This window comes from Camelus dromedarius, chromosome 16 (genome assembly GCF_036321535.1).
Source record: "Camelus dromedarius isolate mCamDro1 chromosome 16, mCamDro1.pat, whole genome shotgun sequence".
Lineage (NCBI taxonomy): Eukaryota > Metazoa > Chordata > Mammalia > Artiodactyla > Camelidae > Camelus > Camelus dromedarius.
Window position 1 is genome coordinate 52,821,204 of NC_087451.1, and position 19,697 is coordinate 52,840,900.

The 19,697-nt window shown below is 54.5% G+C and overlaps 1 protein-coding gene across 2 annotated transcripts; it reads left to right on the forward strand.

The window, feature by feature from the left end:
* Positions 1-4,012: 4,012 nt before the first annotated feature.
* Positions 4,013-19,664, forward strand: PDK2 (pyruvate dehydrogenase kinase 2). 2 transcript variants are annotated; one of them, XM_031469680.2, is made up of 11 exons: positions 4,013-4,252; positions 6,061-6,202; positions 13,280-13,351; positions 13,677-13,861; positions 14,294-14,383; positions 14,587-14,664; positions 16,691-16,767; positions 16,860-16,958; positions 17,131-17,238; positions 17,891-18,004; positions 18,581-19,664. In XM_031469680.2, the coding sequence occupies exons 1-11, from the start codon at positions 4,135-4,137 to the stop codon at positions 18,719-18,721; spliced, it is 1,224 nt and encodes a 407-aa protein (XP_031325540.2). In that variant the 5' UTR covers positions 4,013-4,134; the 3' UTR covers positions 18,722-19,664. The 2 variants fall into 2 exon arrangements, with proteins under 2 accessions (XP_031325540.2, XP_064352023.1); XM_064495953.1 differs by lacking the exon at positions 4,013-4,252 and adding an exon at positions 5,669-5,687.
* Positions 19,665-19,697: the final 33 nt, after the last annotated feature.

The window sequence follows — 19,697 nt, forward strand, 5'->3', positions numbered from 1 at the left end:
CGCAGCTGCCTCCATCCACCCCCACCTTTGCAGCCCCATTCAGTCTGATGGATCATGATATCTAGCTGACCCCCAGGTGGACAAAGCCAGGTGCAGGGGTCTTAGACACTGGGAGGGTGAAGTTCTGTGGAGGAGATACCTGCTTCTGTTCCCAGGGGTGCCCCTGTCTAAGGGGTGGTCATAGACACGTAACTGAGATCCAGAACATCTGAGGAGGGGAAAGACCTGAGTAGACTGGATGGAATCCAAAATGGCTTCTTGGTGGACAGTGCACTATCTCTGGGGAAGGAGGAGGGCGTAGAGGTGGTGGTGTGAGGGTCTGGAAGAGGCAGGAAGCGTCTTTGCTATAGAAACCGGTAGTCCTGGGTAATGATGGAGGGAGGCTGGGTGCCTGGCTGGAGAGATGAGAGTCCTAGTCTGGAGGCTGAATTTAGATAAGAACCTGCTTTACTGCCTCGGTTTCCCCATGACCACCCCTAGGCTCCATGATGAGTAGATCAGAAGGTGAACCAGTGACCCAAGACTGGGAAAGCTGAAAGGTCATAGTATCCATTCCCCAGCCTCCGGGCAGGAGTACCTGGAGCGCTAGTCTGCGGCTGTTCCTCCAGGAGTGCTCTGTACCCAGCCCACAGCCACCATATCGGGTCCAGTTCTCCACTGCCTTCTCTGTGCCAAGGTTATCTCTGCCACACAGACCTGGGGGGTGGAGCGAGGCTGTTTCCCTATGACTTCTTTGTCCTAAATTGTGGCACATTTCTTCTGTGAATTGTTCCCAAGGCTGTGACCTTTGGCAAGACAGAAAGCTGGAAATTACTACCCAGAGAAACCTGGAGACAGATCCTTGGGTCAGCTACTCAGAGTGCACAGACCCAGGCCGCTGTCCCGGGCCCCTCCTGAAGCTGCCTTCCGGTGGCAGCTGTCTGCCCTCCACCCTCTCTACCAGAACCCGCCTCCCGCTTTCTGTGCTGGGATTTGTCCCTTCCCAGGTTGACTGACAGTGAAATGTCCAGTTTCTCCAGAAAAAACCCCAGCCCCTACCCAGAGCTCCCAGAACCAGTCATTGGAAACTTCAGTTTGTTTTCCAGAATCTGAGTTATTCACTGGGTCAGGAATAACACACGTGTGGGTTGTCAAAGCAGAGCTCAGTCCATCTCAGTCCAGTCCTTTGCAACCACTTCCTGTGGCCAGCTTCCCAGGGGCCCAGCCCATCTCCTGTTGGATGAGAACTCACAGTCTGCTGTCCCTCTCTCTCTCTCTTTCTCCCTCTCTCTCTCTCATACACACACACACACACACACACCCCGAGTAAGTCATTTTCAGGACTGGTTCAGCTATACTTTAATGAAAGATACCAGCAGAGATGCAGCAGTGCCCACTTCTTATGAAAGGACCATTTATAATGCCAAGCTTCTTGAGCTCCTTGAAGCTGTAGCACCTCCAAACTGTTTCAGAAGAGGTCTTGGCTGTTGTATCACTGAAAGAACCCATAAAGTGATTCTCCCTCTTCTGGGCACGTGGCTGGATTGCACTTCCTGGGCCCCCCTGGTTGGATGAGGCCATGTGACTAATTCTGGCCAATGAGTAGTCGGCAGGAGAGAAGTGGATCAGTTCTGGGCCGAGATAGTTAACTGCTGGATGAGACTCTCCCAGTTCTGCTTCTGCTTCTGCTGCCGCGGCAGCCTGTGTTAAGATGAAGCTTCTGCCAGCCTGAGTCCCCGAGAGCCCCCCAACCAGCCAGTGTCTTACATGTAGTGGGAAATTTGGGGGTTCATTATCTCCCACCCCCCAACCTAGCTTGACTGATACACCACACCGCTCCCATTACCATCCTGCGGAGTCTCTGCAGGAGGAGTTTGACCCAAGCACGGAGCCCCTATTATGGAAGTCTAGCCCTAAGGGAAGAGTCATAGGAAATCTCTTACACGTAGTCTCAGAGATTACAGCCTTTTCCTTGTTACTTTAATTTTGACAATAATAGTAATACCTGCCATTTATTGATTATATACTGTGTGCCAGACACAGGGCTCGGCTTTTTACATACACTTTTCTGTATACTCTTCCGGGCAACCTGAAGACTGCACTCACCAGCATCATCAATGACTTAACTGCTAGCTGGGTGGATGTTTGTTGGTCCTCCCTGATATCCTTGTGGCATAGCTCCCTGATGACCCCCAACTTCTTTTTTCACCTTCATTTCCCTTCACTGTGCCAGATGCTGAGACAGAGCAGTGAATAAGACAGACATAGCCCTGCCCTCATGGAGTTTAAAGTCTAGTTGGGAAGACAGGTGAGTCAGCAGATGATTAACACTCAGCGTGATAAGAGCTAAAATGGTGCCAGATCAGGAGGCCTAAGGAACTGTGGAAGGAGCCCATAACCCAGCCCATAACAGTGCATCAGGGACCTGAAGAATGGGCAGGTGAAAGAGAGAAGAAAGAATGATCCCGACATAAGAGACAGCATTGCAACAGCTTAGAGCTTGGAGACAGGTTCAAGGCAGTAGATAAGTATGGCTGGGAGCTGAGCAGGGGAATGGGAAGAGATGAGGCTGGAGCGGCAAGCCAGAGAGCTTGTGTAAGAACTGGAAAGGCTCCAGTAAGAAGTGGTGAGGTGGGAGGGTGTAGCTCAAGCACTAGGATGCAGGAGGTCCTACGTTCAATCCCCAGTACCTCCTCTAAAAATAAACAAACAAATTTAATTATCCCCCTCAAAAAATAAAATAATAAAATGTAAGGACTGGGAAACTTGAAAAAAAAGTGGAGCACCATCAAAAGGCTGTGAGCAAGGGAACTAAACACGTTCAGATTTCAGTTGAGAATGACCCCTGAACCTGCTTCTTCATCTATAAAATGGGGATAATAATAGCATCTGGAGAATTAAATGAGATAATACGTGCAAACAATGTCTGGTACCTAGGTTATTATTCATTCAGCTAAGAAAGTCCCTTCCATTGTAAAGCCTTGCCCATAGTTCAGTGTTGACTATAATAGCATTTTGTTATAACCATTTGATTATTTACTTATGCTGCTCTCTCCCTAACTGGGAAATGAAACGACCCAGGAAAAAGACCATGTCCCAGTCCGATCTGTGTTTCTCGTTTCCAGCACAAAGCCTAGCACCTATTAGGCACTTGGTGATCGTGCGGCCAGGACCAACAGTGAAAAACACTTCAAAGGGCTAAGTCCGAGGACAGGACATACCACTTTCTACCACAAGAGGGCGCGCCATGTTCCCACGAGAGAGCCAGGCTGCTGGGGAAGGGTGGGCTCCCGACCTCCAGCACAAATCACCTTCCAGGACCTTTCTCGAAGGAAGCCTAGTGCGAAAAGGGTTGCTTGCTCAGGTCGAGTAGAAAATAATAAAATAAAAGTGTTTTGAAAACTTCACTTGTAGCACTGATGGTAGGGGTTTCCTCCGCCGAGCTAGGCGTTAGTTAGGGTTTTGACTGCGTGTTTTTTAACCAGAAAAGCAAAATGCCGTCTTTTCCTGAGCCGCTTGAATCTTTGTGCAAGCGTGTGGCTGCACGTCTACATAAAGGATTAACATGGTCTCGCATCCTGATCCCGAAGTTTGCAAACATTCACAGTCCCAGCCACTGTCATCCGGACTGGGAACCCACCAGGCCTCCTGAGAGAACAGATGGAGATGAGAACAAATGAAACAGGCCGCTTTGGGAGGAAAGGGATGCATTGAAAGCTACCCGGGCGATCTCAGGGAGGACTAGTGAAGGAGATTCGGGGAGGGAGCGGGGAAAGGAAGGAGTGTGAGAGGAAGAGGAATAACGGGCCTCTGGGGAGGGAGGGGTTAACCCAGGCTGCGGACCCGGAGGAAGAAAGGGCGGAGTGACACCCGGGAGGCGGGCTCTCGCCGCGGCCTCTCGACAACAACAGGCCGCTCCAGGCAAACACGGGGTTAAGGGGGCGGGCCCAGCGGCAGCCACGTGCCGGGGCGAGAGACTATTGGCTCTCCAGGAGTTGTTTGTGAGCCGCCATTGGCGCCGTCGGGGCGCCGCGACGAGCCGAGGGAGGAGGCGGCCTCAGCGGCGCGGTGCCGGGCTGGGCCGAGCCGAGCGTCGGCGCTGCCCGCGCGAGGACCGGAGTCTGAACCCGAGCTCGAGGCGCGGCCGCCACCGCCATGCGTTGGGTCCGCGCGCTGCTGAAGAATGCGTCCCTGGCAGGGGCGCCCAAGTACATCGAGCACTTTAGCAAATTCTCCCCGTCCCCGCTGTCCATGAAGCAGTTTCTGGACTTCGGTACGAGTGGGTGAGAGGCGGCTAACAGCGGGGGCCCGCAGAGGGGGTGGGGGGTGGAGATGAAGGGGTCCTGGCCGGAAGGGTTAATGCGGAGGATAAAGGAGGCTGAGTGGCAGGGAAGTGTTGCTTGCAGGGATCCAGGCAGGAAAGGGTTAACAGGGAGGCAGGGGCTGGCCGGCCTTGAAAGAGTTAAGGGCACCCCGGCTGAAGATGCTCTCGACTGGATTGTTAGCGGGGAAGTGAGGGCACTGAAAAGGAGGGGTCCAAGGTGTCTTCCCAGGCTTTGTGAGGGGTCTTGGAGAGGAATGGGCAGTGAGGCAGTGATGTTAGGGCAGGAAGGGAGTAGGATGTATCCAGGCACTAAAGGGTTACTGGAGGTTGTTCTGGTGACTGGAAGAGTGAGGGTCAGAGAGAGAATGGGAGCGATGCTGGTGGGAGTAACAAGGCAGGGTTGGGAGGTGCAGCCATCTGGAAGGAGACGTGGCCTAGACATGGGGTCAGTGAGGGAAGGGGGCACTTTCAGAAGAGTCAACAGGAGAGGCCCTGACTAGTACACCTCAAACCACTGGAGGATCTGGCCCCCAGCTGTCCCAGTGGACAAGGACACTTGAAGATCAAATCTGCTGCGGCCTGGCCGTCTGTCCCCCGCTGAGCAAAGGCCTGGGGCACCATGAGATGGAGTCAGGCGGCTTGTACCCACCCTTGGCTGCCCTGGGTTCCTGGGCCCCGATCGCATTCTGGGGTTAGCTCTGGAACAAGAGCAAGACTGTGCCAGCGTGGCGACTGAAACAGGCATTGTGTGGTTCCTATCTGTTCATACAGTATTTCCATGGTGCCAGCTGGGGATTAGGAGGGAATACCCAGGTCTCTCAAGAGTTGAGGAAACAGTGCCTGGCTCAGGTTACAGCTGTGTCACTGATGGGAGGGGGTGGGGAGGTGGCAGCCAGAACATAGGGCACCTGTTCCCCAGGACTTGTCTGCCTGCCCCCCTGCCTTGTTTGCGCCCTCCATGTAGGAAAGCCCAGTCCCAGCCCCTAGCAGCTGTCCAGTCCTGACTGGACCCCCATTACACAGCTGGGAGGGACTCACAGTAGGGTTTGGTCCACTGGGAGTTTAGTGGGGGAAACAGACCTTCAGAGGATGACAACGTGCCCTGGGTGACAGAGTTGGAAGCAGAACCTGGACCAGAACCTCCTGACTCTGGGCCATGGCCTCATTCAGTTCTCCATCCCCTCTTTATCGTGAAGCCAGGGCAAAGACTGAGGTATTGGACCCCAGTTCTCAGGCCCTGTCTACCTCACAGGTGGGTGGGCATTAATGTATGGGCAACTCTACCGTAGCCCTAAAGACCAGCTGGGCCAGAGATGACACCGGGACCCTGCAGCTGTGGAGGTCCAGGCATAGCTCCCCTCGGCCAGGGGGAGCTTATCCTAAGGTAGGGATGGGTTTCCCAGGCTCTTTTGCCCAGCTGGACCAAAGTTCGTGTCTGCTCTGAGGAAAAGAAAGAGAAGTGAGATAGCTTGGGCTGGAGGCAGCTCCCAGTTGGCCCGGGGTGGCCCTGGCCTCTGTGGCTGAAGGCATGCGGGGTTCAGCTGGGGGTATGGGGAAGATGCAGCCTCCCTAAGGGTTAGGCTGGGTGGTGCGGTGGTTGGTGCACCGTAGGGATCAGGAGAGACGCCTTGTCCTGTGCCCCTGGTCTCTTCTCTGAACCCTCAGGAAATGAAAGATTTAGTCAACCTGACCCCCAAGATGTCCTCTGGCTCCAGTGGTTTGCGACTGTGTGGGCTCACCCTTCCCTCTCCCACCAGGGTCCAGCAATGCCTGTGAGAAAACCTCGTTCACCTTCCTCAGGCAGGAGCTGCCTGTGCGCTTGGCCAACATCATGAAAGAGATCAACCTGCTTCCTGACCGGGTGCTGAGCACACCCTCAGTGCAGCTGGTACAGAGCTGGTAAGACCCCTGGCTAGGTCTCTGCACCTCGCATTCCATCGCCAGGTGCCCCCTGCTCCCAGCAGCCTTGAGGGAGGTGGGGACAGCGAGGCATGGGCTCGGAGCGGTAGAAGTCCCGAGGTCAAGTGGGAGTCCTCGGCCAGGGCAGGGACAAAGACCAAGCTCCTGGCTTCCATGTCTGTGGGACAGGTCCATACATACCAGCTTCCATTCTCTGGAAAGCCAGGATCCGCCAGGTTCCACCTAGAAAACCATCATTTTCACAGCCAAAACCCCAAATCAGGCTAACGTCAGCAATTGCCATCAGCCCTGGTCCTGAAACCGCAGCACCTGTTGGATAATATTTACCTGGGTTAACTGTGGGAAACTGAAACAGGAAGAAGCGAGTCTTCACATTATATAATCCAAACAAGTCAGCCGGTTTGGGATGTTGGAAAACACTCAAATAGGCCCAGAGATGGCACAGTACCAACCCCAGAGAGCTTTGGATGGGCAAAGATCGAAAGTTTATTGCACAGAGCAACACTAGCAGGGAGAAATCCTCAGTAAACAAAAACCCTGTCCAGGGATAACTAACTGAATGGCATTAGCCAAAGGCCAGTCACATGAAGAATATAAACAACAATTTGCTCTGTCACTGGGCATGTAAATGGCTAATGATGGTTGGTCTTCAGTGGCACGTGTGCAGAAATCTTTTGCCTGTTCTTCTGGCTATAGCTGTGGTTTTCTTTTGGGTTTAGGGTGTCCACATCTACTTGGAGCCCAGTGCTGTGCTGGGTCTAGGAGGTCGGCGGCGGCAGCTGCCCTCGGGGAGCCCACCATCTCACAGGGAGAATAAAAGAGGGCAAACTAAGAGCTACATAGTCAGTGGTAGGAGCAGTGAGCTGCTAAAGAGTTCGTTTTATTTAAATTAAAATCAAAATATTATTTTAAAATAACATTGACTTTTTTTTTTTTACTTCGTTGCAGAATTATAACATGTTCACTTTGACATTTGGAGAACACAGAAAAGTAGATAAAAGAGAATGCCAACCACTACCCTCCACCCCTTAAACAAACACTGTTAAGGTTTCATAAGGTTTGACTGGTGCCTTTCCAGCCTTTTTCTATGCGTGGATATGCAAATGCATAACTCATTCTAATTAAATGAGGATAAGGGAAGGCTAGGCACGTGGTCTGTGCACAATGAATTTTAGTTGAATCAGAAAGTTGTGGGGCCTACTATATATAAAATAGGTAAATAAGGATCTACTGTATAGCATAAGGACTTACATTCAATATCTTGTAATAACGTATAATGGAAAAGAATCTGAAAAAGAATACATGTATATGTAACTGAATCACTTTGCTATCCACCTGAAACACTGTAAATCAACTGTACTTCAATTAAAAAAAAAAAAGCCCCTGCTTGTGCAAAGGTGTGGAGGCAGGAAAGGGCCGAGCTAGAGCATCTGAGCACAGGCTTTGTGGACATAGTGCTGTTAGTGCAAGCTGGCAAGGGAGGGACGGGGAGGGCAGAGCCCGATTTTCATGTAACCCAACGAGGTCACCCCTTGCTGGGCCCTGTCCCTTAGAGGTCCAGGACCTCTGAGCCAACCGGCATTTCCTGCCATCGGGCAGTGTGGAAGGCATGGGGAGGAGACAGAAGGTGCCATCTGTTGTCCCCAGCCTCCTCCAGCTCTATCCAGCTGAGTGACCTAGCTGCCTCTCCAGCTGGTCCCTGACTCTGGGGCAGGGCTTCTCAGGCCTCTCCTTGGACAGTGTGTTCCTAGGAGAGTCAGAGGATGCAGGGAGGGAGGGCAGGGAGCTGCTGAACTGCCTGTGATGCCCTGGGCCCCACAGAGCCCCTTCCTGAAAATCAGTTACATGTGTGGGGGCTTGGCCTGACCTCATTCTTCCCTCAAAGATGGGAAGTGAGTAATGTCAAGCAACAGCAGGAGGGAGTGAAGTTAGACAAGAGAGAACACTTCCCAGTGGATGGTTCCACTTAGAGGAGAGCAGGCCAAGTACTGCTTGCTAGAGGGTGCTGACAGTGAAGAGACAGCCTGCTGAGGTTGTTTCCGGAGAATGGGCATCAGATGCAGCGAGAGAGACTGTGGTCTGAGGGAAGGAAGGACTTCCTGACAGGGACAAGGCACCTGACTGTGAGAGAGGGCAGACCTCCCTCTCTCCAGGAGAACCACCTGCCAGCCTGGATGATGGAGGCAGTGGAGGTGGGCAGAGTTTGCATGAGAGGAGGGGGACAACCTACCAGGGAGACTTACAAGAGGGCCACTAGCCTCAGAATCTAATGAGTAAGGAGCGAAACCTCTCCTTTGGGAAACGGGCAAGTCCTGTGCCAATGCTATTAGTAGTAGTAGTGGTAATAGTTAATATGTGGTAACAGCTAATGGAGTTTCTACTCACCTAGGGGAGAGGTTGTAGGCAGGAATTACTGTGGGCAAATGAAGAATTCCTGGCTCCGTACACTCTTGATAAATGATTTCAGGTGGATAGACTTGGTGTAGTGGGATCCTGTTTTGGAGGTGACTGGAAGGTAGCGGAAAGCCCCGAATGTGGCTTCGGTGTGCCTGACTGCAAGGCTTGGCTTTGCTGCTTGCTGGACGCTTGCTGTTTGCCCAGGCACATGGTCTCTCTGAGCCTCGGCTTTCCTCTCTGTAAAGTGGGGTCCATTCTGTTTGTAAAGGTCCGATGTCACTGCTGGATGTGAAAGTGACAACTCTAAACACAAATGATGTGCCTGAGCTTGTGGGCGGCAGCACCTCCAGGTTTTCTTAGCCCGTGTAGTAATGGTCACGATGACAATGACAGAAGTGGATATACGTGGAGGGCCTGCTGGCCGTCAGGACCTGTTCCAAGTGTGTCCCCCTAATAACTCATTTAACCTTCACAACAAACAAAGTTATGAAGTAGGCCTTGTTATCCCCATTGTATAGATGAGGAAACTGAGGTTCTGAGAGATTAAGAAACTTGTCTGAGCTCATTCAGGGCATCAGTGGTCGAGCCAGAATTCCATCCCAGGCTGTGTGATCTGGAGGCTGCCATCTCGAAGGGAAAGGGAAGTGCCGCGTGCTGGGGCAGTGACCTGCAGTCAGAGATCTCTGAGCTCGTAGAGCAAGTCAGTGGGAAAGTAGATTTTCTTTACCGAGATGGGTTTGACGGCTGGTGTCACGGGGGCACAGAAGGAGTAACCTTGACAGTGCTCAGGAGAGAAAGGAGACAGACAGCCTGAAGAGGGGTGTGCAGTCCGCAGGATGTACGTGTAAGAAATGGAGTTGCAGAGTAGAATTAGATGACAGTGAGTCACTCCTGTCACCTACAGGGTCTTTGCAGGGCTTGCAGGGAAAGGGGCGGGAGGTGGTATGGCCAGCACCTTCTCCTGCACCTCTCTTGTCTATCAGCAAGGTGTGTGCACCCCAAACCAGTCCTTGTCCTGGAAAAGAATGACCACGCACGAGTTCTGGACACCTAGGGCCTGTTCCGCGCCAGGCCCACTGCTGGGCCTTTAGCCAGATCCTGCCACTAAATCCCTCAGATACCTCTTACCTAATCAGAGTGGAGACTAGCCACCCATGTCATCACTAGTCCATGCTGCGGTCCTACCAAGTGCCTGCTGCTTCCAGCCCCACTTCACAGATGCAGACGTGAGAGGCTCAGTGGCCTTTTGAGAGCACAACCAACAGCAGGACCCAAGTCGGCCTGGCTCAGGGCGGCGCCCGCCACCCTTCCACAAGCAGCTCCCACATCGGTCAGCTCTCCCCCCTCACAGGGCCTCCGCCTTGCTCACAGCCCTTGTCCCCCGCAGCTGTACACACTAGTGCACGGTGCATACACACGCACACACCCACAGACGCACACTCACTCCCCTACTCACTCAGTGCTCCCTCTGCCCCCACACAAGCCTGTGCACCCCTCCTCCCCATCACCACACACTCATTCCAGCATCCCTACGCCCACACCCACATACACTCACACTCTCTCACACACACACACATGCACTCTCTGCCTCTCCCCTAATTCCACCCCTCCTACCTCTCAAATCCAGGGCTCTGGACTAGCTAGAAATCTCTAGAAGGCAGGGTTCGAGGCTTCCACGTTACCTTGAGTCAGGGGAGGAAGTTCCAGGTCTCACCCCAGAGTCGTGGGCAGCCTTGCTCACCGCTGAGGTCAGCAGGCCAGGCCTTCCCTAAGGCGTCACGTTGGGCCCCACTGCCTGCTCTGCCTGGCCGGGGGCAGGAGACGCCTCTGTCATGGCACCACTGATCCAGACCAACCGTGTCTAAGCTCAGCTCTTTCTCTGGCCCTCTGGGGTGGGCAGCCCAGGAGCCAGCATCACTACCTCCCCAGTGTCTTTCCCTTTTTAGGGCCAAGATCTGGCCCAAGGATGAGGTCTGGTCTGCCAGGCCCATGGTGAGCTTCAGTCCAAGGCGAGGTTCCCCTGGAAGAATCATTGTCATCTTCTCTCTTCCAAGAGGACACCCAGGTCCACTTCCCTGAAGGAATGGCCCTGAGAGGGAGACAGGCGGAGGCTTTGAACCCTGCCTCACAGTCCGGAGCCGGAGGCCTGAGGCTGGCAGCTCTCCTCATAGCCGTGCTCGCAGGCACTGCCTGGTGCCAGTCTATCCTGGTGCCCTTTGCTCTGCTTCATTGGCCATGTGACCCGGCCCCCATTCTGCCCTTCAGGGTTCATTAGGCAGCCACAGAGGGGCGGTGCCAGCAGCTGGAGCTCTCACCCTACCCAGGGCGGGGCCGGGTGCAGGGAGTCTGTCCCTGCCCTACTCCCGGCCCAGCTGCTCAGGCCCCCCAGCTCCCACCCCCTCCCTCTCCGCTTGGCCCCCACTCAGCTGGTCTCCTCCCTTTCCTTCTCTACCTGTGTCCAGCATTGCATCCTTGCAGGTCCTCTTCCCAGATCCCTTCTCCCTCTAAGAATCATGTGAGCATGAAGCTTTATTGTGGGCATGATCAGGGGACGGGGGATGTGGAGTGACGCAGGCCTGTGAGAGAGAGTCCCAGCTCAGCATGTGAACTGTAAAATGGGTGGAGCTGTAGCGCCCACCCCACAGGGGATTGTGGAGGTTAAAGTTGGGGAACAGGTAAGCACAGAGCAGAGCCCTGGCACAAGGCCGGTAAATGCTGGCTGCCCTCACCATCGACACCAGCAGCATCACTGTTAGGACAGGTGTAGACAGTGAGCACTTGGCCATGTGATGTAGACTTGGCATCAGACCAACCTGGGTTGAATCCCAGCGCAGCTGCTTACTGTGTGGCCTGGGGCATATTACCTGCCCTCTCTGAACTGGTTTCCTTGTCTGCACAAAGGGGAAATACCACATGTTTGTGAAGGCTACTGGGAAATGAGAGACCCTGTGCAGACTGTGAACGCAGGTGGGCACTGACAGTGACTGGGTAAGTGCCAGCTGTTGTTAGTCTCCAGGGAGCCCGAGGTGAGGCCGTAGGAGGGCCACTCTGATTGTCTGATGGGGAGAGGGTACTGAGGGGAAGCTGGTCTCTTTTGCTCTCTGGGCTCCCCCTGCCGTGAGTGTGATGCCTCCTGCCGGGCGCTGTGCCCGGCCCTGGGTGGGGAGGGCAGGCAGGACCAGCAGGGCTGGGACAGCCCCCTTCCTGCCACTGGTGGCTGTCCAGAGCATGAAAGAGTCAAACATGGTGTGATTCAGAGCCTGTGCCCAGTTGGGAGGAGTGCGTCACGTGCCACCTGGGGACTCAGAGGGTGCACTCAGCTGTTGACACTGTTTGAACCACGGCTCATGTCAAGAACAGACATTTAGAGAGTGCTCGCTATGTGCTGGGCACTGTGTTAATTATCATATTTCTCACCAAAAAGTAGTGATAGCAGTAGGTACAAGACCCTCTCTTTTTCTGATGAGAAAACTCAGGCCCAGAGAGGTTCCATGACTTACCCAGAGCCACACAGCTCAAAGTTGGAAAAGCCCAAAGCTGGGAGCAGAGGCAGCTCCAAAGCTAGCTCTTCCACCCTCTTCTCTACTGGCTTGAGCAAGAGAGGGAAGAATAGCAGTTAGGAGGTGAAGGGGCAGAGCGCTTCGGGCGGGGGGAACCGCGGGCCCAGCGGGTGAGCACTTGGAGCAGCCCAGCACTACGCGGTGCAGGAGCACTGTGCGCATCGGACTGCTTCTGACTGTGGGGGGCCCTCTCCAGAGAGCCCGTTAGGCCCCAGGGGCCCTCCACACTCAGGGTTCTCGCAGCCCCTCCTTCCTGCTGGCTGGCAGTGTTTCTGCCCGAGAGAAGCTCAGCTCTCTGCCTTCCCCAGCCCGAGCTGCGGGCCGAGCGTGTTAGCAGGGGAGCCGTGGGAGTCCTGCCACACATTGCGGGGCAGGGGACAGTGGCTCCAGGTGGGCGCTGTCTGGCCAGCCCCGGCCCCTTTGGGCTCTCCATGGGCTCCAGTCCCACCCAGTGTCAAGCTGGGCATGCCCACCCCACCCCCGAGCCTTCCCACCCATTTAAAATCCAGTTCCCTAGGCAGACTGCACAGCTCCTGGGGCCCAGCCCAGACCTGCCCACTCAGCCCGGGCCCAGAGGGTGTGAGGCTATTACCTCCCTCACTGAACGCCTACTGTGTGAGGGCCCTCCACTGGCCACGCCGCCACCTGTGCCCCACGGGATGCAGTGACAGCCTTGCAGAACTGACATAAAGATCTGTTTCCAGGAAGGGCCCAGGGAGGTTGAGTGCCCTGCCCCAGCCTTCTCTCACTGCTGGCCTTGGGCAGGCCCTCCCCTGCTCAGCCTGTGCCTCAGTCTCCTAATCCAGGAGACCAGTGGTGGGGGTGGTCACTCAGCCCCTTGGAAGACTGCTGTTGTAGGATTCCAAGGCAAAAGTGCTCTAAGAACCTACAAATCAGAGGTTTCCTTGCATAGCCTACTATGTTGTCGGGGAGGCTCATGTTCAGACTGAGTGGAGGGAGAAAATCGGTGATGCAGCTTGTCTGCTGTGCAGCCCAGCTCAGCGTGGTGCCCACTGGAGGCGCAGAACAGAAGGGGGGTTGGGCGGGAAGGGTCCCGGCCCCGAGCTGAAGTGATGTCCCCTCCCCTTCCCACACACAGGTATGTCCAGAGTCTCCTGGACATCATGGAGTTCCTGGACAAGGACCCTGAGGACCATCGTACCCTGAGTCAGTGAGTGAGGCCCTGGCCGGGGGGGGGGGGGGGGGTGGGCAGGTGTAGGTCACAGCCCTGGGGGCAGAAATGGATATCCAGTCTGACGGGGAAACAGCCCCCGTCCTTGGTGTGCCCTGAGTCTGCTGGGGGGTCCAGGCCCTGCCCCTGCAGAGCTCCCAGGCTGTCAAGCAGGCGGTGGGAGATTCGGGGTGGGTTCTGGGAGGAGTGGGCTCAGAATAATCAAGTGGGTGAAGACACTGTGGAGAGGAAGTCAGAGTGGGGAGAGTCTGAGGGTGTCCCAGGGCTGGGGTGGGGTGGCGGCCAGTGTCTGTACCCTCCACAGGTTCACCGATGCCCTGGTCACCATCCGAAACCGTCACAACGACGTGGTGCCCACCATGGCGCAGGGCGTGCTGGAGTACAAGGACGCCTACGGCGACGACCCCGTCTCCAACCAGAACATCCAGTACTTCCTGGACCGCTTCTACCTCAGCCGCATATCCATCCGCATGCTCATCAACCAGCACAGTGAGCGGGCGCGGCGGGCACATTGGCTGTTCAGATGTTTACAGAATGCAAACTTCTGTCACCTCTCTGTGTGTAAACTCTTGTTACACTCAGAAACGGGTTGTTGTCTAGAGTTTCTCATTCCAGAAGTCTTCACTATGATAAGTTCCTCATACTCAAATAATTTCAAACCCAAGATGGTAAAAATTATTTTTAAACGTATAGCAAAAGAGGGGGATAAATGTAACATGGGATGTGTGGGGACAAGACTTCAGAGAAGAATTGTTCAGGCCTACAAAGGTCCAAAAATGGCCTGAGCCGGGGTTAGAGGGGTCGGGGCCAGATGGCAGGAGGGTTAGGAATAGAAGTGGAGAGCTGGGGAGCCAGGGCACGAGGCAGCAGTGAGGCAGGCTCTGTGCCCCCACCAGCAGCGCCCTCCCTTCCTGCCCACAGCCCTGATCTTTGATGGCAGCACCAACCCAGCCCACCCCAAACACATCGGCAGCATCGACCCCAACTGCAACGTCTCTGAGGTGGTGAAAGGTAAGCCGTCCCCACCGTGCCTGACCCACAGAGGTGCCCCAGTGACCCCTCCGAGCTTACCTGGCCAGAGGGTGACCCATTCCCCAGGGGGAGGGGGCAAGATCTCCTTGGGTATAATGTTGGTGACACCTTGTGTCTGTGCCAAGAGGACTGGCTGCTGGGGGGAGCCCCCTGTTCCCTGAATGGCCCCTGTCTTCTTTCAGATGCCTATGATATGGCCAAGCTCCTGTGTGACAAGTATTACATGGCCTCACCCGACCTGGAGATCCAGGAGATCAGTGGTGAGTAAGTGAGGCTGTGTCTGTCTGTCTGTCTGTCTCAGGGCTGGGGGCACAAGAGAGGAAAGTGAAGCGGGAGTCAGGAAATGAATTGTTGCCTGGATGAGGGAGAAGCCAAGCTATTATTGTATTATTGTTATTACTGGTTTATCTGGGAAATATTTATCAAGCAGTAAACAGGCAAGGTCCCTGTTCCCACAGAGCTTACATTCTTGGTACTGGGGAGGTTGGGGAACGGGGGCCCTTTAAGCAATGAACGAATAATAAACAAGGTAATTTCAGATCATGATAAGTGACAGGAAGGAAATAAAACGGGGTAACATGACAATGAAAGGCAGGGCCCAAGAGTTGAGCATATCACTTCCCTAAGTCTCCTGGCTCTTCCCGGCTGCAAGGGAGGCTGGGAATTTAGTCTCTAGCTGGGCAGTCCTGTACCAGTTAAAACTTTAAGGGACAGAGGCGTCTGTTACTAAAGGAAGAAAAGAAATAATGGATACAAGAGGTTGGCTATAGGGTGTTCCTACTTTGGATGGGGTAATCGAGGACCAGAAGGACCAGGGTGGTGGGGTGGGAGATTGAAGGTGTGATGGGTGAGAGAAAGAGACAGGTGTGCAGGGCCCATGGGCCACGGACAGGAGCTGGAATTTTGAGAGCAAGAGGAAGCCACTGGAGGGTATGAAGGATGGTAATGACAGGATCTGACTTCCATTCTAAAGATATTTAGAGGTTGGAGGAGGCAGGAGAGGACACAGGAAAAACAGTTAGGAGGTCATTGCAGGATCCAGGCAAGGGGAGGGGAAGGTAGCAGAGATGGAAAGAAGGAAATGGACTGGATCTTGGATCTTAGAGGTGAAGGGGCCAGGACTTGCTGATGAACCAGGGGCAGAGGGGAGAGGACCAGGGACCTGGAAATGACCTCTACCCTCCCCATCACCCACCTGCTCCTCAGCCACCCCAGGCCTGCGTGCCAGAAACCTGAAGTGTTCATGCCCCTGTACCTGGACGTCACGCTGCCCATATCCTAGCCTTCCCTTAAGACCTGGTTCAAGTCCAGCTCCTCAGAAAAGCCTTCCTGGATCTCCCAGAGAAGCCAGTTAGGCACCCGCCTGCCCCAGGTGTATCTCTGTATATTGCACGTTTGAATTACTTAGGGGCAGAGACCAAAAGGCAGGCCACTTAATTTCAGGGTCCCCAGGGCAAAGCCCAGGACCTAGCACACAGCTCTAGGTACAACAGCTAATGTGAAAGTCAGTTGTGCATTTCTCTGTCTAGACTTGAATTTCCAAAAGTGTAGGGCTGAATTTTATTCATCTTTATGTCTCCACTGCCCAGCACAGGACCTGAGATCCTTTCATTTATTGATCCATTGCTCCTTTAGTGAGCTGCTGCTGCATACAAAGCACTGTGCCAGGCAACAGGAAAAGACACTCAGTCCCTAAAACCAAGAAACTCTCTGAGATAGACTGATTCTTGGGAAGTAGGATGCTGGTGTCAGGAACATCTGGGCAGCCCCATTCCCTTTCCCCTAGGTGAAAAAGCATTCCAGGAGATTCTGGTAGCCAGATGAATGCTAGTAGACTAGATATAGAATAGACAGATACTATCGGAGTAGATGAATGATGGATAGATGGATAGATGAATCGAAGGATGGCTCTGTGCTCTGAATAAATTGATAGATGAGAAAGATAGATGTTTGAACAGATGCATAGAGTGAAGGATGGTTGGATGGATACTGAATGGGTAGATAGAGGAATGAATGGATGTTGAATGGATATGATTGATGAATGGATGGATGGATGGATAGATGGATGGATGGACAAACAGACATTATATAATGGATACTGTATGGGAATGGAACAGATATTGCATATGGATAGATAGTTGAATGGACACTGAATGAATGGATAGATGGATGGGTGAATGAGCAGATGGATGGACACTGGATGGTGGTTGAGTGCTGGGGGCTACATTCACCATTCACTCACCTCTTAACAATTTCCTGATCTTTGGTCTTGATCTTCCCTGGCAGCATCCAACTCCAAACAGCCAATTCACATGGTCTATGTCCCCTCCCACCTCTACCACATGCTTTTTGAACTCTTCAAGGTGAGGAGGCTGTGGGGTGGTCCTTTGTGAGGGATGGGGGGCAGTCAAGGCTAGGCTGCACTCACCCATCTCCTACCTCCTTCCCTGCACAGAATGCCATGCGAGCAACTGTGGAAAGCCATGAATCCAGCCTCACTCTCCCACCTATCAAGGTCATGGTGGCCCTGGGCGAGGAAGATCTTTCCATCAAAGTATGTGACCCTTGACTTTGGGGTCCAGAGAGTGTGGGGTAGAGACTTTTCTCCTGCCAGGAGGTGGGCTTAGGGAAGACCCTGGGGGTAAGGAAGACCATGAGAAGGTCAGGGGTGGGGTGTGGAGGAAACTGAGATCTGGAGAGCCCCTGACATGTCCCATCTTCCCCAGATGAGTGACCGAGGTGGGGGCGTCCCCTTGAGGAAGATCGAGCGACTCTTCAGCTACATGTACTCCACGGCACCCACGCCCCAGCCTGGCACCGGGGGAACCCCACTGGTGAGACGGCTGCACTCCAGTTCCACCACCTCCCAAAGAATGCCTGTTGTTTTTTTCGTCTCTTTTTGTCAAATTGTCTCTCTTCCCCATCTCTTGCTTCCCTGTCTCCCATGGTCTCTCCATCCTCGTGTGGCCATGTGTGATGTCAGTCTGCTGGGCCTCCCTGCTCCTCCCATCTCTCCCCAGTCTGCACCCACCTCCCTATCTGCAGGTGCCTGTCTGTTACCTTGCCTCAGTTCTCCCTGCCCCTCTATCTCTCCATAAGGTTACCACCTCTCTCAGTATTGTTCAACTCACCTCACCTCCCTGTCCATACCCAACGGAGTAGGCAAGGCTGGGTGTGGGAAATTGAGACTAAGAGGAGTCTCGTGATCTGCCCAGACCCCTGGCTTCCAGAGCTCCTCTCCCTGCCCTGCCTGCTGCTCCCTACCCCCAACATGCTCTGCAGCCTTCCTCCCTCCCTCTGCCAGTGATTTCCCTCATTCCATGGCCCACATCTTGCCTCAGATCCGTCCCTTTCTCATGTCCCCTCCCCACCCCATTTCCAGGAGTCCCACTGCATGACCCCAGCTCAGCATTCCTCACTCAGCACACCATCCCTGCAGCTCCAGGCGCCAGCGTCTCATCGCTCTCCCTTCCTGCCCCTTTGCAGGCTGGCTTCGGGTACGGGCTCCCCATTTCCCGCCTCTATGCCAAGTACTTCCAGGGGGACCTGCAGCTCTTCTCCATGGAGGGCTTTGGGACCGACGCTGTCATCTATCTCAAGGTGAGGGCAGAGCCTGGCTGGGGTTGGAGGGGAGGCTTGCTGACAGGTCAGGCAGGATTGGCCTTTTAGGTGTCTTTTCCATCCCTCCAATCTTTCCCTGATTCCGGACTGAGAATCAGAGCAAAGCTGCAGTTCCCCAACCACCAGACCCCCAAGTTGGCAGGCAGTTTCAGGGAGTCATGGCGCATGACTACGACCCCTGTCCTGGGAACCTTTGACTTGTCAGACTCAGAAGGAAGGTGGGGAACCACAGAGAACTTGTCATTCAGCTCAGGGGGAGACTGAGGCCCAGAGTTGGTGACCTTGTTCAAGGTCACACAGCCCAGCCTCCTCCCTCGCTCTCCCTTACCCTTGGAGTGAGCACCCTTTTTGAATCGGCAGAAGTGAGCCACAGGAGGGACAGACCCTTTCATGGGTCTTTCTGGGTTAGTTGTCTCAGCCAGTGTCTGGCACCTGGGTGGCTGATGTGTGGGCCACAGTCAGTAGTCACCAGAGCTCACGTTGGGGCAAGGGTGGTCTGCCAGACAGTGGGCAAGGCGCAGGGAAGCGGGAGAGGCTAACCCTGCTGCCCTCCAGGCCCTGTCCACGGACTCAGTGGAGCGCCTACCCGTCTACAACAAGTCAGCCTGGCGCCACTACCAGACCATCCAGGAGGCCGGCGACTGGTGTGTGCCCAGCACAGAGCCCAAGAACACTTCCACCTACCGTGTCAGCTAAAGGCCATCCACTCATCTGCACCCAAGAGGATGGACTGCTGTCTCTGGGACCGGCCACCATGGTGACCCTCCCCATCCCCCCCAGGTGGGGGGAGGCTCTCCTTGATGACCAGCTTCTGTCTCTGTGGACATCACTGTGGTGATCCGTCTGTGGTGGCCCCTAAGTGCCAATCTTTGTGTCCATGGTGACCCCTAGTGGTCTCCCTGGGTTCAGTCTCTGTGGACCGTGCCTAAGGATTGGGGGATGTCTCCATCCTGATCGGGTGTCCCAGTGATATGTTTCCATGGCAGGCCTCTGCTCTGAGCCCAGAGCTGCCACTTCTCTGCCGGGGTCCTAGGTCTCCCACACTGCCTCCCACAGCCCTGACCTCCCAAGCGGATGTCCTGGCTTGCCTTATTCCCCTGGCCCTTGCTGGTACCCTGGCCCAGGTCCAGTGTCAGTGTTAGAAAGGGACTGGGTACCCTCCAGATCTGGGGTAGTGAGAGGTCCCTGGCAGGGACCTGGTCCTGCAGTCTCTCCCTCTGCTCTGAGTTTAAGGTCAAGGTTAGGAGGGAGGGGTCTCTCACCTGGGGCTCACCCCTAAAGCTGAGGAACCTAGGAGGACCCAGAAGTCAGCCGCCCAGCCAAGCTGCTCAAAGCCCGCAAGTGGCCCCAGCAATGTTTCTGCCACCTCCCAAACCCTTCCCCTGCATGTCTTCACATGCATACACCTGCCTGCCCCAAACCCACCAGGTCCCCCTAAGTCCAGACCCCAACTCCCACTGTGCCCGGACACACACGTGCTCAGGGTGGCTTCCTCCCTAGAATGTTCTGTGTACATAGTTTTATAGCCCCGAATGCCCCCACCCTTCCCCTTAGCACACAAGGGGTTAAAGTTGTGTGCTCCTCCCAGTGGCTATAATGGTGACAGTGACATCCACAGTAAAGAAGAGATCGAATGAGACAGTGGCTTGGCTACTTTCCTGGGGGAGGGAGA